Here is a 12,650-nt window from a genome sequence, read left to right as displayed (position 1 = left end):
GAGAGGAGTTCGGAAGATTCACATGATTGGGTTTTTTTCCCCTCATAACTTTACCCAGTCTTAGAAACTATTGCAAAAAAGATGAGCTCAAGGTAGTCCTCTGTCACCCTCAAACCAACCAATCTATAAAAATGGATATCTTTTAATGAAATTTTACAGAAACACCTTTCAAAACAGCATAGATTATGATTATGAAAAAAATTGTGGGGAAAATGTTTGTTGCATTTCTTATCTGCCAGATGTCTAAGGATGGATATTGATGTGCATGAAATGTTTCAAATGTAATTCTGGAGAGTCAAAAAGGTAATGAATATTACTCTTGCCCTACCTCCATCCCCCACGCCAGTAAATACAGTTTGTAAACATATTAAGGGCTGCACTGAATGATACAAATAAACGTTTGATTTACTTGATAAAACAAAACAAAAATCTTACAGTAAGTGTTTATAACTCCCAAAGAACAAGATCTGAATCTTTTCAGTTTGGTTGCCAATTTTTGAAAGGTGACTGAAGTAGAGCATGTGATAGACTTATCAACAGTTATATTTATCTCTGCCTATGGCCCCCACCATCAAGGCTAGCAGACGATCAGAAGAACCGATTTTATGATGTCCTTTTTTCACTCTCACCCCGTTTCTTATCTCTGCCCCTCTCACCTCTCCTCTAGAGCTTTATTACACTCATCCTATTTTCGTACTCACCTTATCCTCCTCTTCAAACTCATATTCACTATTGACCCTACCTCTTCCTGTTTGCTATTCACTGCATTCGCCGATATTTCCACCTCCAACCATTTGTTGCTTTCCTCACACTCTTCTAAACCACTCCTGTTCCTCTTCAGCTTCACTTTCTTGTACCTTGACACTTCATCATCACCATCATTTCTTTCCTGCTGTGATACCCATGTATATCTCCTCCTCTCTTCCTATTCCTCTATCATACTCTTGTCCTTCAACATCAGAAAGAAAGCCACCTTCATCAATACTAGTCACCTCAGTCAAGTAATCTTGGCAACATGCAAAAGCCCCCAGTATACTTGGTAGGTAGCATCAAGAGGAAGTGTACCCAGTCTTAGAAACTATTCTAAAAAAGACATTGGAGCTGAAGGCAGTCCCCTGACACATCAGACACCCTCAAACCAACCAATCCATGCTAGCAAGGAAGATGGACATGAAATGATGACAATGATATATTACACTCATTTCTACAACACTTTTAACTCAATCTTGTTTTCACAAATGTTGCAATTGAAAACATTTGTTTCTACATGTATCATTGTACAAAGTAAATCTGAACTTACAAACTTTTGGAATTATGCCTGTTTAGCTAAATTAATTATAGAACTACCCAAGCCAGCACATAGTAGAAAATAAAACTTAGAGGATTCAGTGTTGTTGTCTTTCACATCAATATATTCTAGTGTAGATGCTAGAAAACAAATGGGCAGGGCAAAGTTCAGAGAGCTACGACTTCTGTTAGTAACAAAGAGCCTCTTGTATGATGCCTATATATGAACAACTATGCTACATGGCAGTGAGACACGAGTTTTGAATGCAGAGGATATGTGAAGGCTTGAAAGAACTGAAGCCAACATGTTCCATTGGACGGGTAATGTCAGTGTGCATGTATGGCAGAGTGTGAAAAAAATTGGGTACATGAGGCAGCAGATGTAGTTTGCAAGAGAGAAAGGTGTACTGGAATGGTTATGTGATGCAAATGGATGAGGACAGCTGCATCAAGAAGGGCCAAACTCTAATTGTGAAGTAACGGCGTGGAAGACATGGGATGATGTAGTGAGAAAGGATCTTCAGACGTTGGGCCTCACAGAAGAGGTGACAAGGGACCAAGACTTCAGGTGTTTGCTGTGTTGGGGAAGACATGAAAATGTAAGTAAAATAGTCGCTGTCTCAGGAGCAGCTCCTATCAAACCATCCAACCCATGCCAGCATGAAGAATGAATGCTCAATGATGATGATAACATTTCTCATGACTATAGCAAGTTCAAGGAAGCCAACATATTTTAGTCGAATTTATTCAAGTTATTTTGTCATCAGATGTTTCCTTTTGTATCTTAAAATCTTATCTCTTGACTTTTCTGGCCATGTGTCATCAATCACACTCCAGACGTGTCCACCACAATTCCATTTATAAATTTCATGTCATTTACTTTTGGGTCAAGTCTAATTTTGACTAAAGAGGAAACTGTATATGAACAGAAGTACTGTACAGTTGTTATCCCTGATTTCAGACACTACTTACCTATTTACCTACTACTGCAAATAAAATCAATATCTTTTCTACTATTTGGAAATAAGATAGAATACAGAGGAATTGTTTCAAAGAATGCTTTTATTAGATACAATAGTGTTTATATAAAACAACAGTGCTGGGAAGTTGTTATCACATGGTTCTGTCCTGTGTGCACAATTTAATATTTGCTAGTTTTCTTAGAGAATTACTTTAGATGCTGACACAGTTACTCTTCCAAATAAAACATACACGTAGTCAAGTGACTTGTCCAAGTGAATGATTTACCAGAAATATCAGTTATATGTCTTCTCTCCTATAGGAATGTGACAGCAAGTAATTATGTTATTTCCTCCGTTAAAATCACTGCATCGTTTCTATCTAATGTGAATTCGTTTGTGTTTAGTCAAGTGATCATTTCGTGAGAACAATTTACCACAGATATCACAATGATATGGCTTCTCCCCTGTATGAATCCGTTTGTGTCTTCTTAAGTGATCATTTAGAGAGAATGATTTGCCACAAGCATCACAGTGGTATGGCTTCTCTCCTGTATGAATGCGTTTGTGTCTTCTTAAGTCATTACTTCCAGAGAATGAGTTATAACAGATATCACAGTGATATGGTTTCTCTCCTGTGTGACTGCGTATGTGTTTAGTTAAGTCACCGCTTCTAGTGAAGCATTTACTGCAGATACTACAATTGTATGGCTTCTCTCCTGTATGAATTCGTTTGTGTTTAGTTAAGTGATCATTTAGAGAGAATGATTTGCCACAAATATCACAGTGATATGGCTTCTCACCTGTATGTACTCGCTTGTGTCTTGTCAAGTCATTACTTCCACAGAATGATTTGCCACAAATATCACAATGATATGGTTTCTTTCCTGTATGAATGCATTTGTGTTTAGTTAAGTCGCCTCTTCCATAGAATGATTTATAACAGATGTCACAGCAATATGGCTTCTCACCTGTGTGAAATCGTTTGTGTTTATTTAATTTAGATTTTTCAGAGAAGGATTTAGCACAGTTACCACAGCGGTATGGCTTCTCTCCTGTATGTATGCGTCTATGTCTTTTTAAGTCACTACTTCCAGAGAATGATTTGCCACAGATATCACAGTTATATGATTTCTCACCTGTATGAATGCGTTTGTGTTTAGTTAAGTGATCATCCAGAGAGAATGATTTGCCACAGATATCACAATGATATGGTTTTTCTCCTGTGTGAATGTGTTTGTGTTTAGTTAGGTGATCATTTAGAGAGAATGATTTACCACAAGTATCACAATGATTTGGTCTCTGTGCCATATGAATGCGTTTGTGTCTTGTTAAGTCAAAACCTCTAGAAAATAATTTATTGCAGATATCACAGGAATATGGCTTTTCTCCTGTATAAATGCATTTGTGAATAAAATTGTTTGTTTGAGAGAATGACATTTTAAAGATATCACACTGGTATGACGTTTTGCCTTACTCTTTCAACACACCAGGAAAATCAAACTTTTTAGACTGCTTCTCTTACAATTCATTGTCTATCAATTTTCTCTCAACATATTTCATTATTTTCTTTTCTTAGACCTTATTTTTTGATTCCTTCTGACAAGTATTTCTACTGCTGTTTCTCCATCAACTTGACAATATACATGGCTGGGACACATTCCTTTGTAAACTCATCCATATCTCATTAGAATACAAAACTATCTCGTATAGATTCCCACATAGAATGTTGGTAATAGTCACACACAGAAAATATTTCAGTAATTCCACCATAGATTTAAATAAATAGTGTTATAACTGAGCTGTACATCATCTTCCTTGAGTCTTTCTGATATTCTGAAATAATAGAAAAATAATGTAAGATATAAGGGATACTTGAACTGGAGAGATTCAACAACGGACATTTTACAAGATTTCTTTAGTGATAACTATAGATGCAAAACATTACTCAATAATTTATTAACATTATGGTCAACATATCAGGTCATCCCACAAGTTCTGTCTGATTTTACCTTTTTTAAAATTGAATGAAATTTAATGGTATTTTAGAATGTCTAATGGAATAAAAAAATTATTTTTATGCATTTGTGTACATTTAAACAAATGAAATATTATTTTACAGAATAATAGAATTAAAATTTCTTTGATTAAAACCCTTTCTAACATGGAAGTATCCAAAGAGCATTTAAGGCACATAATGCTTAATGAGTACAAAAAAGGAAACTCTGCAGCCGAAGCGACTCGAAACATATACTCAGTTTATGGGAAAGAATGCTTGAATGAAAGAACTTGCAGAAGATGGTTTACAAAATTCAGAAGTGGAAATTTCAGCCTTGAAGATGAAGATCGCACAAGACGTCCAGTTGAGTTTAATGATAAGCTCCTTGAGGTATTACTTGAAGAAAATCCTACATTATCAGTTGAAGAATTGGCAATAAAGCTTAATTCAAACCATACACCTGTTCATCATCATCTTAACAACTTGGAAAAATGGGTGCCTCATGAATTGTCTGAAAGCAACTGCAAATCCTGAGTTGACATCTGCTCTTCTCTCCATTCTCGCGAACTCATTTCACCCTTTTTTGATAGACTTGTGACTGGTGACGCAAAATGGATCTTCTATTGAAATGTTAAACGTTGTAAACAGTGGTTTGGTAAAAGGGAAAAGGCTCAACCACAACCAAGAAGACAACTTCATGGGAAAAAGGTTCTTCTCTCTATCTGGTGGGATTGCAAAGGAGTAATTCACTTTGAATTGTTACCACCTAATTCAACAATCAATGCTCAAGTCTACTGTCAGCAATTAGAGCGTTTGAACCAAGCTTTAAAGAAAAAAAGACCCACTTTAGTAAATCGAAAACCAGTGATATTTCATCAGGACAATGCATGACCCCCCACCCCTTGCAAAGATCACACCACAGAAGATCGAAGAGCTTGGTTGGGAAAAAAATTCCTCATCCACCTTATTCTCCTGACCTTGCTCCTTCAGATTATCATTTGTTTCGTAGTTTACAGAATCATTTGGGGGACATAAATTTCACAAGCCAGAAGGAGGTCGAAACTGACATTTCAGAGTTCTTCACTTTGAAACCAAAAGAATTTTACATTGATGGGATTAAAAAGCTTGTAAATAGATGGAAGGAAGTCATAGATAATCAGGGAAAGTACACTGACGATTAAATTCCAATTAAATATCACATTTGATAACTCGTTTTCTTTATTCAAAATTCGGACAGAACTTATGGGATCACCTGATATTTGCAAACCACAGATACACTTTCAGATTAAGTGATATTAGTACCTTTTTTTTTTTTTTTTCATTTGAAAAACTGGCCGAAACCTAAAAAGGCAGGGCCACATTCAATGAAGACTAATAACAATAACAATGATGCAGTCAATGGCAATAGAGGCTCTTAAACGAACCGTGAAAGGGTTTCGTCCGGCATGTGCCCCGGGGCACCACAGTCCAGGTCCCGTCGTCGTGACTGCGAGTAGGAAAAATAACAAAGTTCAGATGCTGAAACATCTCAACTTTTTCAATTGATGAATCAATTGCACATCTCGAGAGATCAGCACTGCAACAAGAACATAGAATCAATCTTAGAAACTCGGTTACGTGGTCTCCCATCAGAAACTAAATAAATCTCAGCGGTTGCGCATCAAAATTCCATCGATGATCGTCGTTAAGCGCAAAAGTGAAACCTGACTGAGGGGGAGGGTAGGGGGATGTTAGGAATTTTATGACAGATCAAAGGAAAATAATATCAACGAACATGAAATTAAAAAAAAAAACGGTACTACTAAAGCAGCACTGTCCCGAACGCGCAGTCGCGCGTCCGCGCTAGCTAGTCGTGAGTGGTCGATCCTAGCCCTGACCCTGTCCCTAACCCTAACCCTAAACATGTATTCATTTACACACGCGGGTTAGGGATAGGGTTAGAGTTAGGGTTAGGGACAGGGTCAGGGCTAGGATCGACAACTCACGACTAGCTAGCACGGACGCGCGACTGCGCGTTCGGGACCGTGCTGCTTTAGTAGTACCAACAAAAACTGAATAGAAGAAAAAAAAACATAATAATAATAAATACCACATATAAATCTCGATGACGGTTAAATTAGAGTCAAATATTTTCATCTGTGTCCAACAATTACATCAATGAAACTACGATGGACGGCATGAGGCTGTGATGTTGGTCGGATTTCATTGGTCAATTTTCGTCATGTGATAGAGAGAGAGATGAGGAGGGCTTCTGATAAAAATTAATTTTTAAAAGATATAAAGAAGAAAGAAAAGTTTGTAGATTATAAAAAAAAAAAATACTCTTACTGTTTTAGCAATACTTTCATTTTAAAAGTACGTGTTTTATGAGGAAAAGATTTACGCAGCTTAGAAGAAATTGGTCACTAACTCCATTAATTAAACATTAATTAAAACATGTGAGGATGTATAAAGTCAGGAGGAATTTCGAAATGCAGAAAAAATTATCAGAGAGAAAAAAAAAAAGAACTAGTGAACTATTCTATTTTCGTTTCGGCATTTCAAGTAACCGAGGATATTTTTATATATTCCACGGTTATAATTGATCTCGCTGCCCCGTTTGATTGGAAAGTGCTGGTTGTCTTTTCGGGGACAAAGGTAAAGAATACGCACACCCTGTATTTAGGGTTAGGGTTATGCCGAAAACGGGTGGTGTGCGCATTCTTTACCCCCGCCTACATATGCACATACACAAAAATACATAAACATAAGCGATTCGTGAAAACAGAAAAGATGTATGTATGTGTGTGAGGGAGAGATTTTACTGTTCAACTCGCTTGTGGACTTGAAAGACAATGAGTGTACTTATATGTTTGTGAATGTGCGACCGTGTTTTCGCTGTTCAGCCGAGAAAAACGGGGATCTAGTTTTTTTCATTCACAATATATTCATTTTTTTAAAAGACAGTAAAATATCTGAAAATCAGTGATTTCATAAGTTTCTTTTGGGGGCTGCAAGACAATACCAATGTTCCTGATGACACGGAAGAATGTATACTGGTTCTTGATGTCGTTCACCAATAACTCCTTAAAGACACATTTTTATACTGTAAAACATTCTCCTTACCCCCAACTAGGCTTATACTTAAAAACATTCAATACAGATCTTCCTACACCCATTAGGCTTGTTAACTTGCTTATTGGTGACTGAGAGAACTTGTAGTAATTAACCGAAAATATTTTAAAATAAGGAAGATATCAGACGGTCGTGAGATATGCTAAAAACAACAGCTAAATTGCGCTTACCCTACCAACCCCGCCACTCCTACAACTTTCAACCGTCCCCCTCCACCACCGACTTTCGTTCTAGTCCAACCATTGGAACTAATGTTACATACCCTGCTTCTTCTGCTAACTCACTTCGTTGATTGAGTTCCAGCGCTAGACCTCTACTGTTGGTCGATGCTAGCTCACCACCTGACTGCTCTCCATGCTTGCACTAGCCAATACCTAAAGACAATTATTTGAGTCCACTCCGATCACTTCTCACCTCAATTTGACATCGACCAACAGGCAACCAATAAACCTCAAGCATGCAGTCAATGCCAAATTCAGTGAATTTGACATAAAAGAGGCCGGCCGTCTCCTTTCCTCACTATCCTCCCTTGCTCCATGTAATTCTGAGTCTCTTAGGCACCTGAAAGAGAAGCACCTATCAGCACCCCCAGATAATCAACTAAACTGGCCCAATCCCCCAGACTACTTGAGACTAGTCTTCACCTCTGATAACATCAGAAAGGCAATTTCATCCTTCCCTGCTGGTTCAGGTGCGGGAATTGATGGCCTTTGGCCTCAACACCTCAAAGATGGTATCTCCTTATCTGCCGGTGACGCTGGACTTGAACTCTTGGAGAGTTTGACTCTGTTTGTGAACCAGTTCTCTTCAGCGAAAGTTCTCCCTGATATCCACCTACTATTCTATGGTGCAAAATTATTTGGGTTCACTAAACACAATGAGCCAGTCAGGTGGGCCTGGCATCGGCCATGTTCGAATGGTGCTTTCTACGTTCCACCAGCATGGGAGCCAGTCAGTGGTCACTGGCATCGACCATGTTCAGATAATGCATTTTATGTGCCACCAGAACGATTTTGGTTTTACTTGTCTCAACAGGTCTTCTTGAGCATATTATTATCACCCGACGCATCAAAGGTACTTTTAAATGGGTTGTGCCCTTGATGTGTCCGACAATATGCTTGAGAAGATCTGTCCTTTATAACACATAAACATGTACATGTTCTAGAACATTGTCATTTTATAAAGATTTTGTTGGCAAATTATCAAATTAATAAAATCATTTATTTACATGAAAGGAAATTACCAGAGAACTTTCTTCTAATTCTTTCAAATCTTTCAGTTAAAACTGTATTGAGACCATTTGTGAGGGTTTTTTTTTTTTTAACCACAGCAACTGAACACACACCACTAGGTATAATGGAACCTACTGAAGCAAGCCAGCAAGCTTGCATTACTAAGGCATGCGTTACCATGGGCGATGGCAAGGCTAAGGCATTGGGAAAGCCAAGTGCCCTGACAGGCATCATCTGACACTTCGGTGAGACAAGCTGCCAACATTGCCAAGAACTTTGTGGTTAATGGCTCAGTTCCTACAAATATCTCCAATGCCACAGAGAAACTTAGTGAGACTAGAACTAACTGGAGTTATCCAAAAAGTGGAGTATAGTTAATGGGCATCACCAACTGTATATGTTAAGAAAAAAGAATAATAAAATCAGAGTGTCTACTGATTTTTCCATTGGTTTAACAGATATGTCTTAAAATATCTGCTACCTACGCCAGAGGACATATTTGTGAAGTTAAATGGTGGCAAGATATTTTCTAAAATGGAACTCTCTGACGCGTACCTACAAATTGGAGTGGACCATAAATGATTGTGAATGCAATATTAGCAGACTGTGAATTTGCAATTCCATAGCTGGATGATATACTCATTAAAAGTGAATCCAGGTATCAGTATGTTGAGCATGTAAAGTATGTGTTAAAAAAAAAATTAAGGATTATGGCTTTACTTTCAGTGAAGTAAAGTGAATTTTTCTTACCGAAAATTTAGGACAAATCATTGACAGAAATGGACGTCAACCAGATCTGTCAAGGGCAGACACAATTAAGAATATGCTCCCTCCAACAAACATAGCGATCTTACAAGCTTTCTGGGACTGGCAAATTATTACCAAAATTATATTCCAAAAATGCATGAGTTCCACTAAATAATCTATTAAAAAAGGATATAAAGTAGAACTGGTCTGAAAATTATCTGAAGGCATTTGATGAAATTAAAAAATATCAGCATCTGATTTGTTGTTAAGCACACTGTCCTTATCATCAGATAAATTTATTTCAAGTATAAATTTGTGCCAAAAGATTTATAACAGTACTTAGCATCTGAAATTAGGATCCAAAACCACACAACATATCAGATTTCTGTATTTGATAGTGACATTTAACATCAAGGGATCTTGCTCTCCTATCACATCTGAGTAGGTATCAAGAGTAATGGAAAATTTCATAGTTTCATGCTAAATGATGGTTATGAATTGACATGCATGGAAATTCAAATGAGAGAAGAGAGGACCTTGGCAAAGAGGTTTGTGGTATTTTTGGCTTATTGGCAGCCCTGTTAAAAGATCATCTCATCAAATATGAAGATTTATTTTCTCATCTCTCTTGCACATAGACACACTCGTGGCATTCAACTCAACATTCCCAGCAAGTAATCTTTTTAATACCTTTATGCAAATACATGTGAGTCATTGTAAACTTAATATTGTGATTTGGTTTTATATGGGAACATTGCACAGCCTAGCCACAAAATTTTGCAGCCAGCTGCCACAGTTCTACAAGTCAGTCAATCTAACAAATTCACTTTGAGATTTTTCATTGACTACAACTGGCCTATCAGCTCACCAAGTTCTCAAGGAACTATTCCCTAGAGTGTCCTATTAAAAATAAAACAGAACCCATTAGTTCAATTTCATTAGATTAGCTGCCTTAATTAATGCTTAGATTCACCAGCCATTTATACACATTCATTGCCCCTCTCCTCACCACCACACATTAGCTTGCCTTCAAGCAACTGCAAGAACACTCAAACTCTGTGTCTCTCTCTCACTTTAGCTTAATTCTGTGAGGTAACATAAACCAATGCACAGAAACATTCACATTACGATTAGAACTAGAGACCATTTTTGACTTATAAACTCCTTACAGTATTGAAATAATATACAACTCCCCACCACCACAAAGAATAAGCAAAAAAATAAAAATTCTATCTATTTTCTGTGTATTTTGTTGGCCTGATGTACTTGTTATAATGTGTTTTTAACAAAAATACATTATTAATTTACAATAGCAACACATCGACCGTTTCTTCCGGATCTCTTCCTCTTCCTCCTCCTTCTGATTATCATTTTAACATCCATTTTTTTATATTTGCAGGAGTCGAATTTCATTGATTTTCAATAGCCAGATGCCTTTCCTTTCACCTACCCTTGCTTGTTTCCAAGCAAGGTCATATTTTCTCATGGCCAAACTTGGTTTTCATAGAAGACTAGAAGTGAAATTTGTTGTTTCTGTAATGGTGATGCTTGTTTACAATATTCATGTGATGTAACAAATGTACACGCAAACATACACAGTCATCCTCATCATCATCGTTTTAACATCCACTTTCCCATGCTCTCCTGAGTTGGATGAAATTTGTTGAGGCAGCATTGCAATGGAGATTGTTGTGAAGTAAAATCACCATTTGTAGCAATGTATACACACTGTTAGAAGGTACGATGCCATGGAATTGTTGAAGATAAAATCCCTTCATAGAACTGTGTTAGAATGCAATATATATCAGTAAGATGAACATTGTTGCTGCATGACTCATGAGAAAAACCAATGCAGTTCACCTTTGTTGAGGTTTGTCGATGCCAAACACTCAATTTTTACCCACTTAAATGAGATTTTTATCTTGATATACAGGAAACCCCCCCACCACCAAAAAAAACATTCACTGGTATTGCAGGAGCTTGCCAGTCTGTAGAAAGACTCACTTTATGCAGCTGAGTTAGCATTAAGCTAAAATTGCCAATTGTGTATCACACTAAATGTATACCTATTGTTAGAAAACATGTTGTCTTGAAAAAACTCAGCAAAGTTGAAACACATCTGTTTGTTTCTCATGAACCACTGAAGTGATGATGTTCATCTCATTCCGACATAATGTATTTAACTCAAGTTTATGAAGAGATTTATCTCAGAATTCCACAGTACTATACCTATTAATGGTATCTAATTATTTAATATGATACTCAGATGCCAATATTTCTTGAATGGACTCAAGACTGAGCATTTAACTGACATCTATTATAATTATTATTTTGTCTGTTGTCAACGATGACCAAGGACATCAATGGCAGAAGACGATAGGACATGGTGAGTCTGGCTGTGGCCTATCAACCCAATGCATGCTTAGACAAGGCTCTGCCACAGGCCAGGCACTGGTGGTCTGCCAGGACTGAAGGCAAGCAGTCAGGTCTGGACTCCTGTTGTTTGTGTTTTTTTTTTCCTTCTCTTTGTGCCTCTGCAATCCTGTTCTGGCTTTAGGAGGTGACACCTCTATTGATACAGTTTTGCCTGGCAGGGCAGTCTGATGCTTGTGCTTCCCAAGTTTTGGGGTTGGTCTCAAAGAACTTCAGTCAGGCTTTGAGTGTGTTCTTGAAGCACTTTTTCTATTCTCCTTGCATGCACTTGACTTCTGCCAGATTACTGTAAAACAGTCTTTTGGGGAGTTGTATGTCAGGAATACAAACATGGTGATCTGCCCATCTGACTTAGCCTTTCTTCAGCAGTGTCTAAATGCTTGGAAGATCAGTTCAAGAGAGGACCTCTATGTCTGAGACTCTGTTTTATCAGATGACTTTCAACAGCTTCTTCAGCTAGTTCATGTGGAAGCAGTTTAGCTTTCTGGCATGGTGTTTGTAAACCATCCAAGTCTCACAGGTGTCAGTAATGCTACTGCCCATGCAGGCTGTACAACTGTTTGGTACACCATCAACTTGGTGGTCAGCCTAATGCGAGATAATATTTTCACCATGTAAAATGCATTTTTGATATATTTTACTGGTAATGCAACAGTAGTAAAATATATTATTGATAATATTTTACTAGTTATACTCAGTGCTGGATTAACCATTGAGCATACGCTTAGGTCATCAAGGGAAGTGGGGAGGGAGCAGCACAAAAAATGAAAAATGACTTTAAATTTGCTAAAATAATATTCGGAGTGGTTTATATGATCGGAAATATAATTTCAGTGTTCAAGGGGTCACAGTGAGGAACTGCTCAAGACCTTGCTATTT

At 37.5% G+C, this 12,650-nt stretch overlaps 1 protein-coding gene across 1 annotated transcript; it reads right to left on the bottom strand.

Annotated features, from left to right (window-relative positions):
- Positions 1 to 2,331: 2,331 nt before the first annotated feature.
- Positions 2,332 to 6,567, bottom strand: LOC106872235 (zinc finger protein 271). Its single transcript, XM_052969147.1, has 2 exons — positions 6,335 to 6,567; positions 2,332 to 4,082 (listed from the first exon to the last, which is right to left on the bottom strand). The coding sequence occupies exon 2, from the start codon at positions 3,684 to 3,686 to the stop codon at positions 2,625 to 2,627; it is 1,062 nt and encodes a 353-aa protein (XP_052825107.1). The 5' UTR covers positions 3,687 to 4,082; positions 6,335 to 6,567; the 3' UTR covers positions 2,332 to 2,624.
- Between the last annotated feature and the right edge of the window lie 6,083 nt (positions 6,568 to 12,650).

Source organism: Octopus bimaculoides, chromosome 7, assembly GCF_001194135.2.
Source record: "Octopus bimaculoides isolate UCB-OBI-ISO-001 chromosome 7, ASM119413v2, whole genome shotgun sequence".
In the NCBI taxonomy this organism is placed as follows: domain Eukaryota; kingdom Metazoa; phylum Mollusca; class Cephalopoda; order Octopoda; family Octopodidae; genus Octopus; species Octopus bimaculoides.
The sequence above is the reverse complement of the archived record's forward strand: the minus strand, read 5'-3'. Positions and strand labels throughout refer to the sequence as shown.